General features: G+C 39.0%; 1 protein-coding gene across 12 annotated transcripts in view; it reads left to right on the forward strand.

The window, feature by feature from the left end:
• Window positions 1-23,471, forward strand: part of LOC108620656 (leucine-rich repeat flightless-interacting protein 2) — a 110,997-nt gene that overhangs the window by 30,854 nt on the left and 56,672 nt on the right. For 6 of the 12 annotated variants that reach the window (XM_089474778.1, XM_089474783.1, XM_089474782.1 and 3 more), the window contains one exon: window positions 2,108-2,312. The exons of 1 other annotated variant lie outside the window; for it this stretch is intronic. In XM_089474778.1, the coding sequence (XP_089330904.1) occupies window positions 2,226-2,312 (87 nt within the window). In that variant the 5' untranslated portion in view covers window positions 2,108-2,225. The remainder of the gene's footprint in view (window positions 1-2,107; window positions 2,313-23,471) is intronic. 5 more of the 12 variants (XM_089474780.1, XM_089474779.1, XM_089474781.1 and 2 more) reach the window with 1 other exon arrangement.

The raw sequence follows: 23,471 nt of genomic DNA on the forward strand, positions 1-23,471 counted from the left end.
TTTTCTGTAAGGTCGTTTATTTTTTGCTCGAATCTTGCTGTCTGCTGTTCGAGGGCTACGCGCATTTGCGCTTCAAGTTGCGCTATTTGTTCGTCTGTCATTTTCTTTTGTTTATGTTCTAAATAGGAAGTGATAAGTTCGTCTTCGCTGCTCTCTTCTGTTCTGTTTACGCCCTGCATTCGCTTAGAATGTCAAACCGAGATCACTTTACACTCACAGTATTCTCAACAAATTTTAGTATTTAGAAAAACGATGACAGAATGTTTAAGTTTCGGACTTCCAATCTTTAATATTTAATCAAAAATGTAATGATGTAGAAATAGTTTTTAATTTTAGAATCGAAATAAACATTTGTTAACTATTATTTATTTACTATTCAAATTTTAGCATATCATACTAGACAGCTTCTTTCTTTCTTTATTGTTAATAAAAATGAGCAATTCACTTACATGATCATTTCGAAACTAATTTAGAATTTTTCCTTTTAAAAGCAAATTAGTTGAGCGTTGGTGGCCGATGGAGTTGCGTAGTATTTTCCTCCAACGTTGTTTTGTTGTTTTTTCTTATTTTTGTTCTTTTATTCTTTTTTCCACTTCGGTTTCGGATTTCGTTGTTTTGTTGTTGTTGTTCGTTTCTTTCGTTTTTGTTTGTTTTTTATTATTTATTATTTTTTCCACTATGACTCTTGGCGTTGGCTGAAGAGTTGCACAGATCACAAATAAGCCGTAATATTCTTTTGTTTTGGCAAAACTTGTGGGTTTATTTGCCGTTGGGCGCCAATTATAACAAGACTGTTTTTATTTCGAATCTTTTTATTTTACCGCTCGACGTGTGAGCTTTTCGGGAGAAGATTATAAACTAAACTTTTATAAAACTAAACGGCGGCTCCAAGCCATCGCTGCCGGCGGCCGGGCCGACAGAACGCTGAGCTTGCGTCTTCCATGGATGATCAGCCCGCTTCTGCGTGTTGGTGTCCAAGCCATTGCTGCCGTCGGTCAAGCCGACAGAACGCTGAGTTTGCGTTTCCCACGGATGGTCAGCCCGCTTCTGCGTGCTGGTGTCTAATTTCGCCTGCAACTCTGTCGCAACGGCGTCCGGTGTAGAAGTTGCTGACTTGTTGTCAGCACTATTTGATCGGCGCGTGTTAACTTACACATTCAAACTCCTGTGTGCTATCGGCATGTTGACTGCTTATTAATACGGACACAAATGACGTTTAGCTTCATTTAACTCACAAAAGCGTTTAGGGTACAAACTAGAGCGAAAAGAACCAAACAAAAGACTGTTTTTACAGCTACAAAGCTGAAATTTTTACCTGATGTTACAATTGTATAAAGATCGATGAAAAATTATATGTCCAACTCTACTAGAATAATTATTATAAATTTCGAGCTCTATCGATGCTAGAAACATTAAATTTTAAATATGTATATATTCAGGTTGACAGCTTAAACCACTAACCAGACAGCACATAGACTAGACATGTAGAACAAATTTTTGCAACACCAAAAAATCTGTCTAGTAGGTACCAATCAACTGCGTATTCGCTCGGCTCGTTATTTGCTGGCTCGGGTAATGAAAGATAGCACGACGAAATCAGCGCGCTACAAGCACGCAAACAAAATGGTCCCGTTGTAAGCGCTCTGTGTTTTTTATCATACTCTCTTTCACACTCTATTTCTCTCTTCTCTCTCTCTCTCTCTCTATGATCTCTCAAATCATCAAGCTCAGCAGCGCACAAATACTGAAATTTATTCGCGACGATCTTAGCTCCTTCCTTTTGAGTGAAGAGTATACCGAAATCTTAAAAGCATTTGCCACTCTCATGCAAACAAACTATTAGTGTTTCGATGATTATTTCTGATTTCGTCGTGCTATCTTTCATTATCCGTATTCCATATTCATTCTATATAGAGCTAGGAACTCAAAATTTAACAACTGAATTGATGATAGCGTCCTCTATCGACCTGCTCATAAACAATGTATATGTATATATACCGATTGTAAGTGTAGCAAATCGGAAAATGGCCGTGAATGAGTATCTGTTCTTAAGTTCTTCTATATATGTACATATATAAATATTTTTGTTTGTTTTGTTTTTTAATAGGAGAATATATTTCTGGATTTGTCTTATCAATACTTAAATTCCATTTACACAGCTAAATTTGGTTTTGTGGTTAATGTGAGCTAAACTGGATAATCATTTATAAATAATTTTGTATGCGATGGACAGTACTAATGCAACCGGACGGCGGCGAAATAATATATGCGTTAATGCCGAGGATAACGCGCTGGATCAGATAACAAAAGAGGTATGTAATAAATAATAAATACCATTTATTGCCACAGGAGTTTGTTCGAGCCCTTTTAGCTCAGGCCACGTAAATATTATTTTGTTTCATGCGCTCGGTTGAGATGGTCGACTTCACTGCTTTTCGATGAGGGCTTCAATCCTAACAAAATTATAAGTCTCTAGCTTTTATATAAAGTTATTTTATTATTCAATTCGAACATTAAACAAGTAAGAAAGCACACACAAACACAAACATTTACACACACATACACAAAAACATACACACACAAGCATAAACACGCATGGGCGCAGTGAGCGCTTACTATGCACAAGTCTCTAGTATTTGAAATACGCCTTTTACAAATGTGAGGGTGAGGGGGTGAATATAGGGGTGGAAGGTAAATTTTAACAAAAACCGAAATTGTATAAATTGCATATAAGCATACATTAAAAATTTGGAGACTCTAGCAATAAAGGTGTAGAAGATATAATTTTATAACTGGTTCTCGATAAGGGTTTTATCGATAAAAATATCGGGATGAGTTATCGATTTTTAATGATAAACTCGATAACCGCGCTGTAATTACGAACATTTAAAAAAAAATTTGAAGTCTCTAGCTCTTATATCTTCGAAAATCGACGCGTTCAAACATACGGACAGACGGACAGACAGACAGCCGGACAGGGCCAAATCAACTCAGCTCGTCGCCCTGATCAAGAATATATATACTTTATGGGGTTCGCCACGCCTCCTTCTCCCTGTTACATACATTTCTACAAAACCATTATACCCTGATTTCCCATTGAAAATGGGTTCAGGGTATAAAAAAAATTACGATTTAAATTCTTGTTTGGGACTGAACTTAACAAAACTTCGCTAATGTATATTTTGCGGTGTCCGCTGCTAGTGTTTGTGCGATCAGCTATTTGGTGCCACTGCAAAATTCACAATATTATTTAATTTGTGTCGGATGTTTACCACACGATGCAGTTGCAATATTATGATAATGTATTGCAACAGAATTGGTATTAACTCTTCCCGCGTAAATCCAAGCTTGCCCTCAAGCGACTTAAAAGAACGGAATGTTACTGAATTGAAGTGGAGGGTCTGCTTTTTTGCTTGTAGTAGTAGGGAAGGGTAGCTGTAATATGATTTTTTTCGTCTTTGCCTTAGCTTCGTTGTGTTATTTTGTCACGTTATAGTTCCATTGAGCTCTTTCCTTTTGAGTGAAGAGTATACCGAAATCTTAAAAGCGTTTGCCACGCTCATGCAAACAAACTGTAAGCGTACCGATGATTATTTGTGGGTAGGGTATGAAAGTGTTGATGGGCATAAAAATGATTTCGCGACACACTTTCACACTTGGTACATGAGCATTTGTATGACAGTGTGCGAAGCTCTTGCTGTCTGTAGTAATTTTAAAACAGCCCAGCATTTGCATTTGTACGATGTATGAACATATGTACATATGTATATAAGTACATTCATATATTATTATATCTAATCATGTTTCTAAACGTGTGTATATCCATAAAATTCTACTAATTATATATAATTATAATTTATACACATTTTCAACCGAAAAAATTACCGTGATACACTAAAAAGTTTATTAAATGCTTTGCAATATATCGGGTTGCGACTACAAAAACTTCAAGCGGGACATGAATTACAATGTATTCCATATTATGCTCAACTTGTAGTCATTATTACTAAAATTACTGATTTAATCATAAAGGCCTATTTGACATTCACTCTACAATTCAAACCATACCAAATTAACAATCTATGAAATCGAGAGACAATTATCTTGCCATCCCATACATACACACATATGCAAATTTATGTATGTCACTTCATATGGTCGATGGACGGTCAATTTTGGGCCTTACAATTTGCACAGGCACACATTGCACACATTTTCGCGACGATCATGCACACACGCATTTACAGTATGGGCTTTAGATTGCGTGCGTCGCGACACTCAATTCTCAAAGTATATATATTCTTGATCAGGACGACGAGCTGAGTTGATTTGGCCCTGTCCGTCTGTCTGTCCGTCCGGCCGTCTGTCCGTATGTATGAACGCGTCGATTTCAGAAGATATAAAAGCTAGAGACTTCAAATTTTTTTTTAAATGTCCGTAATTACAGCGCGCATATCAAGTTTATCATTAAAAATCGATAACTCATCCCGATCTTTTTTTATCGATAAAAAACCTTATCGAAAACCAGTTATAAAATTATATCTTCTACACCTTTATTGCTAGAGTCTCCAAATTTGTAATGTATGCTTATATGCAATTAATACAATTTCGGGTTTGTTAAAATTTACCCCCACCTCTAAATTCACTCCTCACCCACACTTTTGTAAAAAGCGTATTTCAAATACTAGAGACTTGTGCTTTGGCAATTACATGCATATTCATGTTGTAATCATAATCTGAAAGTTTCATGAAGATCGTCCATAAAAAAAGTTATTAAACAATTAAGTTCTCATAATAAGCGCACACTGCAGCCCATACGTGTTTATGCGTGGGTGCTTGTGTGTGTATGTGTATGTGTGTGTATGTGTTTGTGTATGTGTATGTATGTGTTTGTGTATGTGTGTGTGTATAAGGAGCCGAGCGAGTCCAAAGCTGTCTGGGGTGCTAAAGCCTCAAAAAAAGCGTGCAAAAAGCTTTCCACTAGTTGTCTAGTCTATGTGTTCTCTGGTTAGTGATATAAATTAGAGGTCTGCATGAATGTATTTATTTCCAAAACCATAGTACTGTACAGTAGTAAAATGTTCTCAAAAATACTGTACTCATTATGTACTGTACAGTATATTCACTGTCAAAAAAAATTCTGTAAAACATTTTACTGTACTCACTTAGAAAGACTGCCAGTAAAAGCTGTACTCTTTTCAAATGAGTAATTTTTTTTGTCTCTTTCCCACACGTTGTATACCAAATTTCAATATGAGTATACTAAATGTGATTGAGAACAACTGTAAAGATATTTTGAACTGCTCTGCTAAGCCTACTAATGAAAATGATGCAAACGCAATAATATTGCAGCAGAGCGCGTGATTTACATGCGTGTGGATGCATGTGTGTAAATTTGTAACAATTAAAATATTGGCCATCTTTTTCTTGCATATAACTGATTTTTGTACGCCCCCCTTCATTAAAAATATATATAATAAAAATAATAATAACTTACTGTACAGTAAGTATACTGCACACCAAAGTAGTGTACAGTCACTGACCAAACAACACATAGACTAGACATGTAGAGAACGCCGCAACATCTGTCTAGCAAGTCCCGGCCAACTTCGTATTCGCTCGGCTTGGTATTGGATGGCTCGGGTAATGAAAGATAGCACGACGAAATCAGTGCGCTCTAAGCACGCAAACGAAATGGTCATGTATGCGCATTGCGTTTTTTGTCTTACTCTCCCTCTCTCTCTCTCTCTGTGGGCTCTCAAATCATGAAGCTCAGTAGCGCACAAAAATTGAAATTTCTTCGCGACGGTCCCAGCTCTTTCCTTTTGAGTGAAGAGTATACCGAAATTTTAAAATCGTTTGCGACATTCATGCAAACAAAATGTTAGCGTTTCGATATATATTTATAGGAAGGGTATGAATGCGTTGAGGCGCATAAAGAATATGATCTCGTGACGGGCATGCACACACAAACTTATAGTCTCTTGCTACATGTATGAGCATTTGTGACCTGCGTGCGTGATCCGAGGTGAGAGTTTCCCAATTATCTTTGATTCTGGTGTATTATTCCTTGGCTAAAGATACCTTTGCACAAAGGGCTATGTTGAGCTATCGAGATTTTTCGAATAGCTTTAAATTATGAAACGTTTAAATTTACTTAATGATTAGTTTATTAGCGATTATTAGAGTTTACAGAGTTTATGTGATAGACGCGAGCAAGCGACTAGGCTGTCGTGCTGTCCGCTACTGTGTTTGTAATAGTCAATCTAACACTGCATCTGCTCTAAACAAGAGTTCATTGCATACTAACTACAATGTACGCGAGCCGGCGGATTAAGCTGAGCCGGTGCGTGGGTGAAAGAGACAACGCAAAAGGGAGAGCGTGATCTCCGTTACAAATTCTCTTAAATGATAACATATTCTATGATAACATATTCTAGTGGCAGTTCCGCTCTTAATTAGAATGAAGCGATGATTGCTGAGCCCAACATCCTCCCCCAGTTGAAGACTTAGTCTTCAACAGAATCCTTAAGGGGCAGAAAGCACAGCTTATTTGTCGCTCTTCTAATCTCGCCAGCTTCAGTTTTTAGTAGGGCTACCCGTGCAACGCCATCACTTCCAAGGATAAGTTCGATTATTCTGGCTAGTGGCCACTTAAGTGAAGGTAGATTCTTATCCTTCACAAGAACTATGTTGCCAACATCCAAGCCAGGTTTGGAGGTTCTCCATTTCGCTCGCTGTTGTAACAAGTTGAGATATTCGTCCCGCCAACGAGTCCAGAATACCTGCTGGAGGTAGCTTACGCGCTGCCAAGCATTCAAACGATTAAAATTGAGCCCTGTCAGGTTTGGCTCACTGAAGGACGAGGGCCACCGTTGAGGAAATGCGCAGGAGTCAACACGTCTATGTCTGATGGGTGCTCTGAAATCGAAACTAAAGGGCGTGAATTAACGACAGCAGCGATGTTGCAAACAAGTGTGCGAAGCTCATCGTAAGTTAGGACGGAGGACCCAACACATCGGTAGAAATGATGCTTCGCTGTCTTCACTGCAGCCTCCCACAAGCCACCAAAGTGAGGCGATCGTGAAGGGATGAAATGCCATTCGATTGAGTCTGCCAAACATAAATCCTTCACAGCCTTCTGGTGAGTGTCTGACAGAAATAGACGCTTCAACTCCTGAAGCTGGCTGCGGGCTCCAAGTAAGTTTGTGGCGTTATCCGACCAGATTTGACTTGGCTTTCCTCTGGTGCATATGAAACGTTGAAGTGCATGCAAAAATGCCGCGGTAGTTAAATCCTTGACTAACTCCAACCAAATAGCCTTCGTAGCAAAACAAATAAACACACAAACGTAGCATTTCACAGGCGCCTTGTTTCGTGACTCAGGCTTGTAAAAGAAGGGTCTGCAAAAGTCGACTCCAGTCACTCCAAAGACCCGATAGCCGTCGACTCGATCCTTGGGTAGATCTGCCATTATGTGTTCAACGAGTCGAGGCCTTGCACGAAAGCAAATTACGCATCTCTGAATTACACTGGCTACAGTTTTTCTACCTCCAATTGGCCAATATTGGGAACGAACCAACGCTAGCACTGCTCGTGGACCAGCGTGCAAGTTTCGCTGATGGAAATGCATTATGATGGCTCTAGTTACTGGATGAACTTTGGGCAAAATAATTGGATGGCGACTATCGAAGTTTAAAGTCAAGTTTTTGAGACGACCATCGACACGTAGCAGCCCAATTTCATCAAGGAACGGTGACAGCGAGGCTAGACTGCTGGATGACGGAACCATTCCTTTATTTCGAAGAGCATTTATGTCGTCTGAGAGATGTGTTCGTTGAATCATTATTAACACCATATGCGTGCCGTTCCGGATGTCTGCTAGGGTTACTCCTGGACCATGACTTTTTTTAATAAACTTTGATACGTATGCAAACGTACGCTGCAAGCGGCCGAAAGAATTCACAAACTTGCAGTCCATAGAGACATCATGGACTGCGTCCTTTACAGGAAGCACAGTTCTTCGACGCTCAATTGAAGTTCTTTCTGGAAGTGCTGAGACTGGCCACTGAGATCTGGGCTTACAGAGGAAACCTGGACCGTTGAACCAATGTAATGATGCATTTAAATCCGAGGGCAATGCACCCCGAGATAATATATCCGCGGGATTCAGTGTTGCAGGTATATACTGCCATTCCATTGCTGATATGAGATCTTGTATCGTGGCGATGTGATTTGAAACAAAAACGTTAAATCGTCCGGGTTCGTCATTGATCCAAGCAAGCAACGCGCAAGCAACTCTGCCCCGCATAGTTCCAGCTTGGGAACCTTGAGTGTTTTCAGAGGCGCAACTCGAGACTTAGAGCAAAGTAACCTGCTGATGGTATGCTGACCTCTGGATACAATATAAATGCAAGCTCCGTATGCCTCGATGCTGGCATCGCAGAATCCATGGACCTCAACCTTCGATCCTGGTACTAATGATAGCCTGGGAAATGCACTACTAAGACCATTGCCAAAGTTGCTGCAAATGTCTAGCCATGCAGTGTGACATGCAGACGGAAGACTCTCGTCCCAATCAAGTCTATGCCTCCAGAGTTGTTGCAAGAAAATTTTAGCCTTCGTTATTACTGGGCCGACCAGGCCGAGGGGATCATAAAACCGAGCAATAGACGAGAGAACAGAGCGCCTGGAGGGCTTAGAGGCTGAATTCAGGGCTAGATATGAGAAAAGAAGTTGATCAGATGCCGGATTCATGCAAGGCCAAGTGTCTTAGTAATGTCGCTGACATCATTGAAGCTAATGAGCGATTCCTTGTCGCAGTCTGTTACGCCGTCCAGTACCATGGGATGGCTTGAACACCACTTCCTCAATTTAAACTTCCCACTTGCCAAGATTCCAGCTGTCTCTTGCATAACAAGTCTTGCTTCTTCGACTGAATTTCCTCCACTAATCAAATCATCAACATAGAAATCGCGAAGCAGTACGTCGGACCCCACTGGGAATGCGTTCCTTTCATCTACGGCAAGCTGATGCATGGCGCGCACAGACAAAAATGACGCTGGTTTTGTTCCATATGTTACCGTATCAAGCCTGAAAACTTCCAACTAATCATCTGGCGAATTCCTCCATAAAATGCATTGTAGATAGCTGTCCGGCTCAGGTACTTTCACGCAACGATACATTTTGCAAATATCGCCGGTGAGTGCAACTGGATAAGATCGGAAGCGCAATAATATATCGACTAATTTTGGCTGAATGGCGGGACCTCACATTAGAATGTCATTCAACGAATGCCCAGTTGTTGTAGATGCAGATCCATCAAAGACGACGCGAAGCTTGGTAGTTGTGCTATCATCCCTCAGAACGCAGTGATGAGGAAGAAAATATCTGCATAGATGGAATGAATTTAAAGGAACGCGTGACATGTGACCAAGTTCAAGATACTCTTTCAGAAATGCTGAGTATTGAGACTTTATATGCGGCAAACGACTCAATTTCTTCTCCAAATTGAGAAACCGATGTCGCGCTTGCTCATAAGAATCTCCAAGAAGCTCGCAACTAAGCTTAACAGGCAGGCGTACTGTATATTGGCCACTAGCCAATCGATTGTAATGCCTCGCAAAATGCGCTTCGCAGTCTGAGTCTTCCTTGCTGAACTTTACAATGGAATCGCTGCAGCGCTGAACTTCCCAAAAGCGACGAACGAGACTGTCCAACTTGATATCAGCACAGGAGTCTGTAATCGGATCCGAAGGCGCCTTTCTCTACTCTACTCGTTACGGCCTATGGAAAGCTGGATCTGCCAGCACTATATTTTGCGGTATGCTCCAATTGCTCGTATTCACATTAGAACTGGGCTGCCTGCCAGTTATATTTGTAGCTACCATAGCCGTTATGCTAGTTGTATATTCAGATGCATGAGCTTGAAGAGTGAGGCAAATGCTGCTGCCATCCATGGCAACATTGGAGTCGCCTACGCCGCATACAGATGCAACCGATTGTGTTCTCTTAAGTTGCAGGAGATTCGCAAATCTGGCTGTAATGAGATGTAGTTGAGAGCCTGAATCTAAAAGTGCACGACAAGGAACAAGCCCGCCAAACCGATTCCTTGCCAGAACCACTGCGGTAGCCAGGAGCACAACGTCGCTGTGCCGATCCTTGGATAAGAGAGTAGCGGCTGGTGCTGAGGGCTGAGGGATGGTCTTTACTCTTGATGTTGAAGATTGTTGATGGGGCGGAATTGCTGCCTGCGATGTGCTGGAGTGGCCGAGATGAAGAAGCGTATGATGCTTGACTCCACAGACCCGACAACTGCGCGAGCCACATTGTCGCGACTGATGACCTCCCTTGAGACAATTCAAACATAAGCCAGCCTTTCGGACCTCATTCAGGCGAAGACTAGGAGACAAGTTTGCGAATCTTGGGCATTTGTAGATTGTGTGCTCAAGATCATTATAAAAATTGCAACTGTGCGTACTGTGGCCGGTTATTAGAAATGCTGATCTGCTGGTAGCAACCTTACTGCAAGAATTCATCGGCTTACTTGACGAATAGTTTGTGGGAGCAAATTTCATCGATTCCAAAGTACGGCAACGAAGCTCAAGAAACGAGGAGACTTCTTCATATCTGGGTATCTGAAGAGCCATCTCTGAGTTGTCCAATTTCTCTCCCCATTTAGCTTGTGAGGCATCATCAAGCTTCTGTAGCAGTATCTGAGCAATCATGGCACTGGCTATCTGCTCTGTTGTGCCCAGACTACTGAGCGCACGCATATGGACATTGAAGCTGTCAGATAGCTCACGCAGCTTGGTTATGGATCCATTTTCTACTCTTTTGAGACCTAAGATCTTTACGAAGTGGGCCTGGAAGATTAAACATCGGTTATCATATCTCTGCTTCAATAAAATTATGGCAATTGTATAATTATCATTAGAAATTTCCAAAGAGCGAACCGTATCCAACGCTGCGCCATCTAGGCAGGACTGGAGGTGCTGAAGTCTTTCCATATTGCTGATTTCTGGCCGACTTTCAATGATTGTAGAAAACATTGAGTAGAAATCAGCCCAATTAGCATATCCACCGCTGAACGTAGGTAGCTTTAATGGCGGCAACGCTGGTGCAGCCTGCAATCTGGGAGCGGATGCGCGAGGAGGGTCACTTGGACGAGTAAACGTGAAAAACTATGATGCACTTGAGCAGTACGACTTTGCACTTCGGACATTATTGTTGACTGCATGACCATTATTAAATCATCAAAGTCAGTGCGCAAATTGCTGGACATCTCAGTAAAGTCGAGCTCCTCTAGACTTTCATGGGCCTTGCTAAAAGAGTGGCTTAGCTTGTCGATATGCTCCAGTAGAACATTTAGAGTGCTGTCACTGTGATCGGCAAGAGCATCTGAATCGACCTTGGATTGTAGCTTTTTTACGCGTTCAAACACCGACTGTACCTTGAGCTTATAAAACCGCACGCGATCTTCGGGAGCAACTGCACTAGCATCTAAATTCGCCATGACGAGTGCAGCAAGAGTAACACGATAGAGTTCAAAGTCGTTGGTGCGAGCGCGATTGCAAGAGTAAAGTAAATGTATGTATGATATAGCGCATACACAAAACTTGGAATAAGTCGTATTTGTTGAGCAGAGCACTTGCAACTTTAATAAACTGCCAAAGAATTATATTATGGTGATAAAATAATATACACGTATGAATTGTTGCACACCGGTACGATTATTATGGACGCGCTCGTATCGCAGCCGTGGCGAAAGAGTGCAATGTCAACGAAGAATAACGGCAAGCATGTAATTACACTGCTTATGCAAACTTAATCACCTATAGATTGAAGCTATAGAACACGCAGTCACTAACCATAGACATAGTTAAGAAGTTAGCTGATTCTTTATTAGATTGTCATTTGCAGAAGTTTTCGCATGTGTACTACTTTTACGGGCGCCAGTGTATTGCAGACCGAACGAAAGAGTGTCTGGCGAATTGACAAAGTAACGCAACTAATTGCTATATACACTGCTTATGTTCTCGGGTGTATGTATGTATGTGATGCTGTCAATATATATATATATATGCAAATATGTAGAATGAAACGAAAGAGATCACGTCGGGGTCACCAAATGTTGAGCTATCGAGATTTTTCGAAAAGCTTTAAATTATGAAACGATTGAATTTACTTAGTGATTAGTTTATTAGCGATTATTAGAGTTTACAGAGTTTATGTGACAGACGCGAGCAAGCGACTAGGCTGTCGTGTTGTCCGCTACTATGTTTGTAATAGTCAATCTAACACTGCATCTGCTCTAAACAAGAGTTAATTGCATACTAACTACAATGTACGCGAGCCGGCGGATTAAGCTGAGCCGGTGCGTGGGTGAAAGAGACAACGCAAAAGGGAGATCCGTTACAAATTCTCTTAAATGATAACATATTCTATGAACTGCCGCTCTTAATTACAATGAAGATGAGAGAGTACTCGGGTCGAGACTGCTCGACTGGTAGATGCCCTTGGCTCCTTGGGCTGTTGTTCTGGTTATTCTGGGCATTTTTGTGTACGCATACGGTGGCGCATGCACCCGCTCTGCTGGCTGCGCTGCGTTGAGACCGTTGTTGTGGGAGTTTGTTTGTTGGATGGTTTCTCTTGTGGTGGGACTGTCTTTGTGGGACTTTCGGAGCGTGATCGTGGTGCTCAGATGTGTGAGTTCCGAGGTGCGGATCTCTAGTACATTTTGGTGGAAGAAGTTTTAGGTGGTGGCAGATATTTGATAAAGTCGCTTAACGATAATTGAATGTATATGTGTTGCCATGAAAATGTTCGAAAAATGCCAAATGGTTCATGTAGATTTTCTGTCCCGAAATCCTTTGCCCACAGAAGTCAAAATTATAAGAAAAGTAGAAGTTCGTGTTGACCTAGCAGAAATTACAGATCATTGGCTATTGGCGGAGCAACAACGCGATATGAACATAATGGACATAGTCAAACGATCAGACGCTGGGAACTCAAAACGAAGGTTTAAGAAAATATGAAACTAACCGTGTTGCTATTATTCAGCGAAATGGTAAGACACGTGTGCCTGTGATATCGAATGCTTTCAGATAGTCTGTAATTTATCATGAGCATGAAGCAATAAGCATTTGGGTAGGCAGAAAACACTAGACGAGATTTTGAGCTATATTGGTTTCAAAGTATGTGTGATAAGTGAATATTCAATATATTTCGATCGGATGGGCGTTAAACTGCTTGGAGAATGCCGAATATTACGCCAAGCGTTATGCATGGTGATTGTGGGGTGATGGTCTGGGGTTGCATATCTGCTGCAGGTGTAAACGAATTGGTATTTGTAGATGGGATAATGGACAAACATTTGTTTGTATCTAAATATTTTGAGTGATAACCTTTAAAAAAATTAAATACAATTTAATACAAAATTAAATAAGAAATAGGATGAGCATTAATACGTTAAACTCAACAGTAACGTAAAGGCCCAAAGAATTACAATCTCATAAAAATAGAATATTTTTAAATTTTACATCCGAATTGAGCCAACATAACAGATGTTGTTTTGATTACATAGTTTTTCCCAACTGCCTTAAATCGATCGAAACACCAGGGAACATTTAAATTATGATCCCGAAGAGTCTGTCGATTATCTACAGGAAGATTTATTTTCAATGTAAACATTTAAATGAATGTAATGTTAAAATTTCTATTATTTTCGGTAAGTTTTTCGTGAATATAAAATGTTTGTTACAATATTTGTACGTGTATTATCTATTACGATATATAAAGTTAATTATAATACAGTGCTTATCATAATTATAGCCCACTTTTAATCCACTTAAACGAATCGGCTGAAAATTTTTCCCAAATGGAATATTTCCTCAAAATCTTCAAAAATGAGTAGTTCAATATTTCAATTATGAATGGCAAAAAACTTTTTCACTTAAAATTCACGATTTAATAACGATTTCTTAAAAAGAAGTAAAAAACAAGGAAAAACAGCACCATTTTCTGTATCAAAATTATAGCCCATATTCATATTTTTGTAAAAAAAATCCGAATTCGTTGCGGATTAATGGAAAAACTAATGTTAATACTTAATCCGGCCTCCATTTGTCTTAGTTAACTCAAAAATTCTCTTCCTCATTGAAACCACTAAATTTAATAAAAGGTCCTTTTCGAAATTTTGTTATTTAGTCATTGTCGTTTAGAATTTGCGTTTTAAGATATCCAACTGTCTCCAGCTGGCGATTTTTGGCAGACACACGTCTTGCAAGATTACCCCAGACATTTTTATCGGGTTGAGATCCCCAAAACATGCTGGCCAGTCAAGGACATCAACATGACATTCCTCCAAACACTCTTTTGTACGTCTGCTCACATGGATTCTGGCATTATCCTGTTGGAAAACCATTGGTTTCTCACGTAATTCCCTTGAATATGGAATGAGAATACTATCCAGAGCCTGAATATACTCTTCACTGTTCATTCGGTTCGTTACAAACTTCAATTCCCAGGTACCAAATGAAAAAAATTGACCCCAAATCATGACGGAGCCACCTCCAAAGTTTGTCCTTGAAAAAAACATAGGATCCTTCCTCAAATCATGCTAATAAGTATCAAACCCATCAGGACCATCCAGGTTAAACTTCTTCCCATCAGAAAATACGACCTGTTAGGGTAAAAATTTATAAATATACTGTAAGCCAAAAGACGATGATTCAAACGCGCGTATGTCAGATCGGCCGCAGTATGTCCATCGGCAAAACCAAGTCGAGCAACCTTGTGGCGACTTAGCAACATGGATGCTTTGGTCAGTTTAGACCTATTTATGATTCCTGAGCTCTTAAGTACTCGCCAAACAGTCATCGCTGACATAGATTCGGCCACATGTGCGGCCAAAGCTATACAAGCGGTTGGGTTGTTGCTGGCTTTCTTAATAATTTTGCGTTTATCGTGCGCAATTAGTAACGGCTTTCACCCAGTACGTCTTCTTGATCCTTATTCTTCGGGGTTATCCAAAAAAATTTTAATTACACTTAGACTTTTTTTCAAAATTCGTAAAATACTCGAAATAGACTCTCCTGACTCGAAAAGTGAGAAAATACGGCCCTTTTCATAATAAGATAATTGTTTTCCAAGCGGCATCTCTTAAAAACTATCTAAATTTACTTAATTACAATGTCTGTAAAGCCAAAAGTCTGTTCCGCACTTAATAAATTCAAATTTGCGACAGTGGGCTATAATTATGATACACAAAAATGCAAGCAAAAATGCTAGCACAGAGCAAAAGTTAACGGTTCTTTCTTAGTTTTCCATAAATTGAACTAAAATTTTGATCAAATCTACTGAACATGCTCCAGTCTATAATGTGCTGTAAAATTTATTTTTAAAAAACCTTAAAAATTTTGTTACAACGGGCTCAAAGTTTAAGTTGCAGGGTGGGCTATAATTATGATAAGCACTGTATATTAGCTTATTTTTCAGCTAATTGTTCCTGGGACTTAGCTTATTTTGGCTTATTTTTTGTCGAAGTTCAGCTGTTTTTTTCGGGGAAAAACGGCAACACTGCTCATGTTTCCAGAGACTTCAAGTGTGTGTGTGTGCACGCTCGTCGCGAAAACATTTTCATAAGTATCAACGCTTTCATACCCTTCCCACGAATAACCATGTAAACGCTTACATTTTGATTGCATGAGCGTGACAAACGCTTTTATGACTTAGGTATACACTTCACTTCAAAGGGAAAGAGCTGGGATCATCGCGAACAAAATTCAGTTTTTGTGTGCTGCCGAGTTCGGTGATTTGAGAGACCAAAGAGAGAGATACAGTGAGAGAGAGTAGGACAAATAGCGCATAGCTTTGCTTCATATAAGAATGGGACCATTTCGTTTGAGCGCTCGCAATGAACTGACTTTGTAGTGTTGTATTTTCACTGCTCGAGCCGTAAGAGACGGAGCCGAGCAACTACGAAGTTGAGTAGTACCTAATGCACATTCTTTCGGTGGTGAAAAAGTTTGTTCTACATGTCTCATCTATGTGTTCTTTGGTCAGTGGTTTTGCACAGTGAATATAGTGGGCCAAAAAACCGGAATGTGATATCGATTTTTGGAGATAAACTCGATATTCGCGCTATATATACGAACATTTAAAAAAAATTGAAGTCTCTAGGTCTTATATCTTCTGCAATCGACCTTACGGACAGACAGACGGATGGGCCAATTCAAGTCAGCTCGTCGCCCTTCTGCCTGATACATACATTTCAACAAAACCATTATACTCTGATTTCCCACTTTTAATGGGTTCAGGGTATAAAAACGATCAACTCTCATTTGCGAGCTTTACAGTTTTGTCATCAGACTTTCGAGAAGTGGAGTGGCGTTGTGACTATCAACGTGACGCTCGATCGAGAAGTCTCGGGTTCGACTCGATAGCGCGCAATTCATTTATATACCCTGAACCCATTTTCAATTGTAAATCAGGGTATAATGGTTTTGTTAAATGTATGTAACTGGCAAATGGAGGCGTGGCAGACCCCATAAAGTATATATATATTCTTGATCAGGGCGACGAGCCCTGCCCGTCTGTCCGTCCGTCCGTCTATCCGTCTGTTCGTCTGTCCGTATTTTTGAACGCGTCGATCTCAGAAGATATAAAAGCTAGAGACTTGAATTTTTTTCCTATGTCCGTGTATAGCACGCGCATATCGAGTTTTGCTTTAAATATCGATAAATTGCCCCGTTATTTTATTATCGATTAACACATTATCGAACATTATCGAAAACCAGTAATAAATTTATATCTCCTACATCTTTAAAGCTAGAGTCTCCAAATTTTACATGTATACTTATATGCATTTTATACAATTTAGATTTTTGTCAAAATTTACCCCCACCCTTAATTTACCCCCTCACCCTCACATTTGTAAAAGGCAAATTTCAAATACTAGACTTGTACTTTGGCAAATACATGCATATCAATGATATACTCATAATCTAAAAGTTTCATGAAGAAAGTACATCCACAAAAAAAGGTATTGAGCAATTAAGTTCCCTTAGTAAGCCACCACTGCAGCCAATGCGTGTTTATGCTTGCGTGCGTCCCTCTGTGTGTGTGTGTGTGTGTGTGTGTTTGATGTGGGTGTATATGTGTGTGTGTATGCCTGTGTGTGTATGCGTGTGTGTGTCTTGTGTAAGCAGAAAGACGCGAAAAATGATTGAAACAGCTATTGCTCGAAGGGTTCAGGGGATCTCGTAGTCGAGCAGTCTACAGCTTTCTTACTTGTTATTTTAATTGTTCCAAAGTATTTAATTTTCTCTATTGCAACTAGTAAAAGTGCGTCGTGTCATTTGTTTTGCAATACACTGTGTAAGGAAATGAGTTTTTTATTTCATTTATATTTTTAAATACATTGAACTTGAAATTTTGAACCCTACTAAATGTGCTTTTTAATTAGTTTGGTTCAGGTTAGTATCTAGTCGAGCACTCTCGACTAGTGTTAATATTACTTTTATGAACTGTTTTGCTTGATCCTAATTCAAATTGATCCTAATCTATTGTTGATTTTTAAGAAAATTGTGTCAGGTCTGCCTTTGTTGTAGTGTTGTAGCTCTTGATCTTAATTTGGTTTCAGTCGAGCTATGTTATCTAGTCTGGCTGTTACGTATTGTTCTGGGGTCGTAGTCACAGTGCTATCAAAGAATACTTTTAAAGGTCGTCTATTCGTAACAAAGTGGAAAGTAAAGCTATACTCGTTCACGGGTTTGTCTAGGAGTTATTTTCTAGGAGTTATTCGAAGTAGTGTAAAGTAAAATCTTTCTATTTGGCCGTTTACTGTGCTTTTATATGGAGGGGTTTTATAAATTTCGATGCCTAGCTGATCTTGATTGATCTGATTTGGCGCTATCCATCACTATAAATTTTGGTACGCCAAAATAAAATATTTTGTTTTTTGAGGGTAGTCTTCTATTGATTTTGATTTTATGTTTATAGCTTGTGCCAGTTTGGAAAACTTGTCTATTGCTTTGAATAATAAGATTCCTTCTGTTGAGTAGATGTCAACCTGAATAATGTGCCAGGGTATTCTGGAATTGGGGTTTCTTTAATTTGGAAATTGGTGAATGCCTATCTCTGTGCAGATTTGACATTGTTTTGAAATGGTGGCTGTTTTACTTATTTTATTTAGAAGATATCTGAATTTTGTTTTCGCCTGCATTAGGATTAGATAATGTGAGGTACTATTAACACTATGTGCTGTAGAAGTTAGTGAGTTTATTTAGTTTTATGGAATTCCGGATAATGTATCGGCGATTATATTATCTTTCCCTGGCTTATAGAGGAGTTAGTAATCATATTCTTCGAGGAGGGCCTTCCACCTTTTAACCCTGGTGTTGCTGCTCCAATTGCTTAAGGAGTGTTTTATAGGTTGGTGATACATATAAATTTTGATTTTTGCTCTATCGTAAAGGTAGTTACGTAGAGATTTAGTAGCCCAAATTTATTTTTCATTTGTGGCATCTCTCCTGCTTTTGAGAGAAAAGCGACAAAGTACAGTACCAATAGCGAAGTTCCATGCGTCTGTCATGTGAATATATGTCATGCTGAAATTCTTTGTTGAAATGGGATAGCTAAGTATGACCTCTTCTGATATCAGTGCGCTTTTGTTTTTGAAATGCTTTCAAGGATTCTTTATCCATGCTCATTGGTTTTATGGCGGACATATGTTTTGAGACTCTCCCATCGTCTCCTCTAAGTAAAGTTGTTAGTGATTTTACCAATTTTGCATCATCTCTTATAAATCGTCTATAATAGCCGGATAATCCCAAAAAGGGTCTGAGTTTTTACTTTCTATTCCCTTATCTAGTACTACGAAACCTAAGAATTCTAATTTAGTTCTAAACAAGTACGAATGCTCTAGTCGAGACTACTCGACTACGAGATCCCCTGAACCCTTGGAGTTCTAGATATTTCAATAATTTTTCGCGTCTTTTAGCTTACACAAGAAACACGCACATACACACCCACACGCACACACACAAACAAACAATTACATACATATACACCCACAAGCATAAACACGCATGGGCGGCAGTGATCGCCTACTATGAGAACTTAATTGTTTAATAACTTTTTTTGTGGACGTACGATCTTCATGAAACTTTCAGATTATTATACCCTGAACCCATTTTCAATGGGAAATCAGGGTATAATGGTTTTGTTGAAATGTATGTAACAGGCAGAAGGAGGCGTGGCAGACCCCACAAAGTATATATATTCTTGATCAGGGCGACGAGCTCAGTCGATTTGGCCCTGTCCGTCTGTCTGTCTGTCCGTCTGTCCGTATGTTTGAACGCGTCGATTTCCGAAGATATAAGAGCTAGAGACTTGATTTTTTTTTTTTTAAATGACCGTATATACAGCGCGGACGTCGAGTTTGATTTTAAAATTCGATAAATCATCCCGTTATGTTTTTATCGAGTAAGAACATTCAAGTTCAAATCAGATGCCACTATAGGTAATTGTGAATGACTTTTCTTTTTCTTAAAATTCTCAAATATTCAATATAATATGTAGATCATATGTTAAAAGTTTCATTAAATTCCATTCAGTCAAAAATTAATAAAAAATAATTAAATATTTGGCCAATTAACAAACGCACGTGCAGCAGCTACAACAGAAACATTCGTTGAATCAAATCAGCTGTTAGCTTCGTTTAGTTTTGGTAGATGGCGCAGCAGTAGTGAATCTATTTAAGTTTTGCCAGCGCCACTAGCAGGAGTGGGGTGGCCTAGTATGTTAGCTGCATGACGCTCGATCGAGAAGTCACGGTTCGAATCCCGATCGATGCAACTGATGTTAATTTTTTTTAATTGTTTCAAAATATTTTTATATTTTCATAACTGAGTTACCATTTAATTTATATTTTTAAATACACCGAAATTGAAATTTTAACTATACCTTATGTGCGTTTTTAATATTTTAGTTATTCTAGCAGATTCTTAGAATCACATCAGCAGTTAGTTTCGTTTAGTTTTGGTAGATGGCACTGCAGCAGTGAATCTATTTAAGTTTTGCCAGCGCCACTAGCAGGAGTGGGGTGGCCTAGTATGTTAGCTGAATGACGCTCGATCGAGAAGTCGCGGTTCGAATCCCGATCGATGCAACTGATGTTAATTTTTTTTGTTTCAAAATATTTTTATATTTTCATAACTGAGTTACCATTTAATTTATATTTTTAAATACACCGAAATTGAAATTTTAACTATACCTTATGTGCGTTTTTAATATTTTAGTTATTCTAGCAGATTCTTAGAATCACATCAGCAGTTAGTTTCGTTTAGTTTTGGTAGATGGCGCTGCAGCAGTGAATCTATTTGAGTTTTGCCAGCGCCACTAGCAGGAGTGAAGTGGCCTAGTGTGTTAGCTGAATGACGCTCGATCGAGAAGTCGCGGTTCGAATCCCGATCGGTGCAACTGATGTTAACTTTTTTAATTGTTTCAAAATATTTTTATATTTTATTAAATGAGTTTGGTATTTTATTTATATTTTGAAATACATCGAAATTGAAATTTCAGCCATACTAAATGGGCATTTTTATACCCTGAACCCATTTTCAATGGGAAATCAGGGTATAATGGTTTTGTTGAAATGTATGTAACAGGCAGAAGGAGGCGTGGCAGACCCCACAAAGTATATATATTCTTGATCAGGGCGACGAGCTGAGTCGATTTGGCCCTGTCCGTCTGTCTGTCTGTCCGTCTGTCCGTCCGTCCGTCTGTCCGTATGTTTGAACGCGTCGATTTCCGAAGATATAAGAGCTAGAGACTTGAATTTTTTTTTTAAATGACCGTATATACAGCGCGGACGTCGAGTTTGCTTTTAAAATTCGATAAATCATCCCGTTATGTTTTTATCGAGTAAAAACATTCAAGTTCAAATCAGATGCCACTATAGGTAATTGTGAATGATTTTTCTTTTTTTTTAATTTCTCAAATATTCAATATAATATGTAGATCATATTCTGAAAGTTTCATTAAATTCCGTTCAGTCAAAAATTAATAAAAAATAATCAAATATTTGGCCAAATAACAAACGCACGTGCAGCAGCTACAACATAAATATTCGTTGAATCACATCAGCTGTTAGCTTCGTTTAGTTTTGGTAGATGGCGCAGCAGCAGTGAATGTATTTGAGTTTTGCCAGCGCCACTAGCAGGAGTGGGGTGGCCTAGTGTGTTAGCTGCATGACGCTCGATCGAGAAGTCGCGGTTCGAATCCCGATCGATGCAACTGATGTTAATTTTTTTTAATTGTTTCAAAATATTTTTATATTTTCATAAATGAGTTTTCACCGAAATTGAAATTTTAACTATACTTTATGTGCGTTTTTAATAGTTTGGTTATTCTAGCAGATTCTTAGAGTCACATCAGCAGTTAGTTTCGTTTAGTTTTGGTAGATGGCGCTGCAGCAGTGAATCTATTTGAGTTTTGCCAGCGCCACTAGCAGGAGTGAGGTGGCCTAGTGTGTTAGCTGCATGACGCTCGATCGAGAAGTCGCGATTCGAATCCCGATCGATGCAACTGATGTTAATTATACCCTGAACCCATTTTCAATGGGAAATCAGGGTATAATGGTTTTGTTGAAATCCCGATCTTTTTTTATCGATAAAAAACCTTATCGAAACCCAGTTATAAAATTATATCTTCTACACCTTTATTGCTAGAGTCTCCAAATTTTTAATGTATGCTTACATGCAATTTATACAATTTCGGTTTTTGTTAAAATTTACCCCCCACTGTTAAATTCACCCCCTCACCCTCACTTTTGTAAAAAGCGTATTTCAAATACTAGAGACTTGTGCTTTGGCAATTACATGCATATCCATGTTATAATCATAATCTGAAAATTTCATGAAGATCGTATGTCCATAAAAAAAGTTATTAAACAATTAAGTTCTCATAGTAAGCGCACACTGCCGCCCATGCGTGTTTATGCTTGTGTGTGTATATGTATGTAATTGTTTGTGTATGTGTGTGTGTGTGTGTGTGTGTGTGTGTGTGTGTGTATGTATGCCTGTGCGTGCGTGCGTGCGTGTGTGTGTGTGTGTGTGTGTGTGTGTGCGTGTTTCTTGTCTAAGCTGAAAGACTCGGAAAATTATTGAAATAGCTATTACTCCAAGGGTTCAGGGGATCTCGTAGTCGAGTAGTCTCGACTAGAGCTTTCTTACTTGTTTATTAAATGAGTTTGGTATTTTATTTATATTTTTAAATACATCGAAATTGAAATTTCAGCCATACTAAATGTTCATTTTTATTTGTTGGGTTCAGGGTAGTATCTAGTCGAGCACTCTCGACTAGAGTTTTCTTACTTGTTATTTGTTGGGTTCAGGGTAGTATCTAGTCGAGCACTCTCGACTAGAGTTTTCTTACTTGTTATAACATGGATATGCATGTAAATGCCAAACCACAAGTCTCTAGTATTTGAAATACGCTTTTTACAAAAGTGAGGGTGAGGGGGTGAATTTAAGGGAGGGGGGTAAATTTTAACAAAAACCGAAATTGTATAAATTGCATATAAGTATACATTCAAAATTTGGAGACTCTAGCAATAAAGGTGTAGAAGATATAATTTTATAACTGGTTTTCGATAAGGTTTTTTATCGATAAAAAAGATCGGGATGAGTTATCGATTTTTAATGATAAACTTGATATGCGCGCTGTAATTATGGACATTAAAAAAAAAATTGAAGTCTCTAGCTCTTATATCTTCTGAAATCGACGCGTTCATACATACGGACGGACGGACAGACAGACGGACAGGGCCAAATCAACTCAGCTCGTCGCCCTGATCAAGAACATATATACTTTGTGGGGTCTGCCACGCCTCCTTCTGCCTGTTACATACATTTCAACAAAACCATTATACCCTGATTTCCCATTGAAAATGGGTTGATTTAGCCAACGGACGGAGCTGATTTCGACGGACGGACGGACAGACGGACAGAGCTAAAGCGAACTAGAGCTTTCTTACTTGTTCTTTAATTGAATTCTTATGGAGTTTCTAATAAGTATTAAATTTTTATTGGTATGAATGAGTTTTTTTTTAACGAGTCATTACCTAGGACTCCATTGAGCGGCTTTAAGTTTGGTAAAAGCAAGAATTTTATGTAAACGTCTGTTATCCCAAACAAATTGTCCATTTTATTATGCCCTGAACCCATTTTCAATGGGAAATCAGGGTATAATGGTTTTGTTGAAATGTATGTAACAGGCAGAAGTATATATATTCTTGATCAGGGCGACGAGCTGAGTTGATTTGGCCCTGTCCGTCTGTCTGTCTGTCCGTATGTTTGAACGCGTCGATTTCCGAAGATATAAGAGCTAGAGACTTCAAAGTTTTTGTAAAATGTTCGTAATTACAGCGCGGATATCGAGTTTATCATTAAAAATCGATAACTCAT

The sequence above is a fragment of the Drosophila arizonae genome, chromosome X (assembly GCF_054131065.1).
Source record: "Drosophila arizonae isolate 15081-1271.41 chromosome X, UAZ_ARI_1.0, whole genome shotgun sequence".
Taxonomy (NCBI): Eukaryota; Metazoa; Arthropoda; class Insecta; order Diptera; family Drosophilidae; genus Drosophila; species Drosophila arizonae.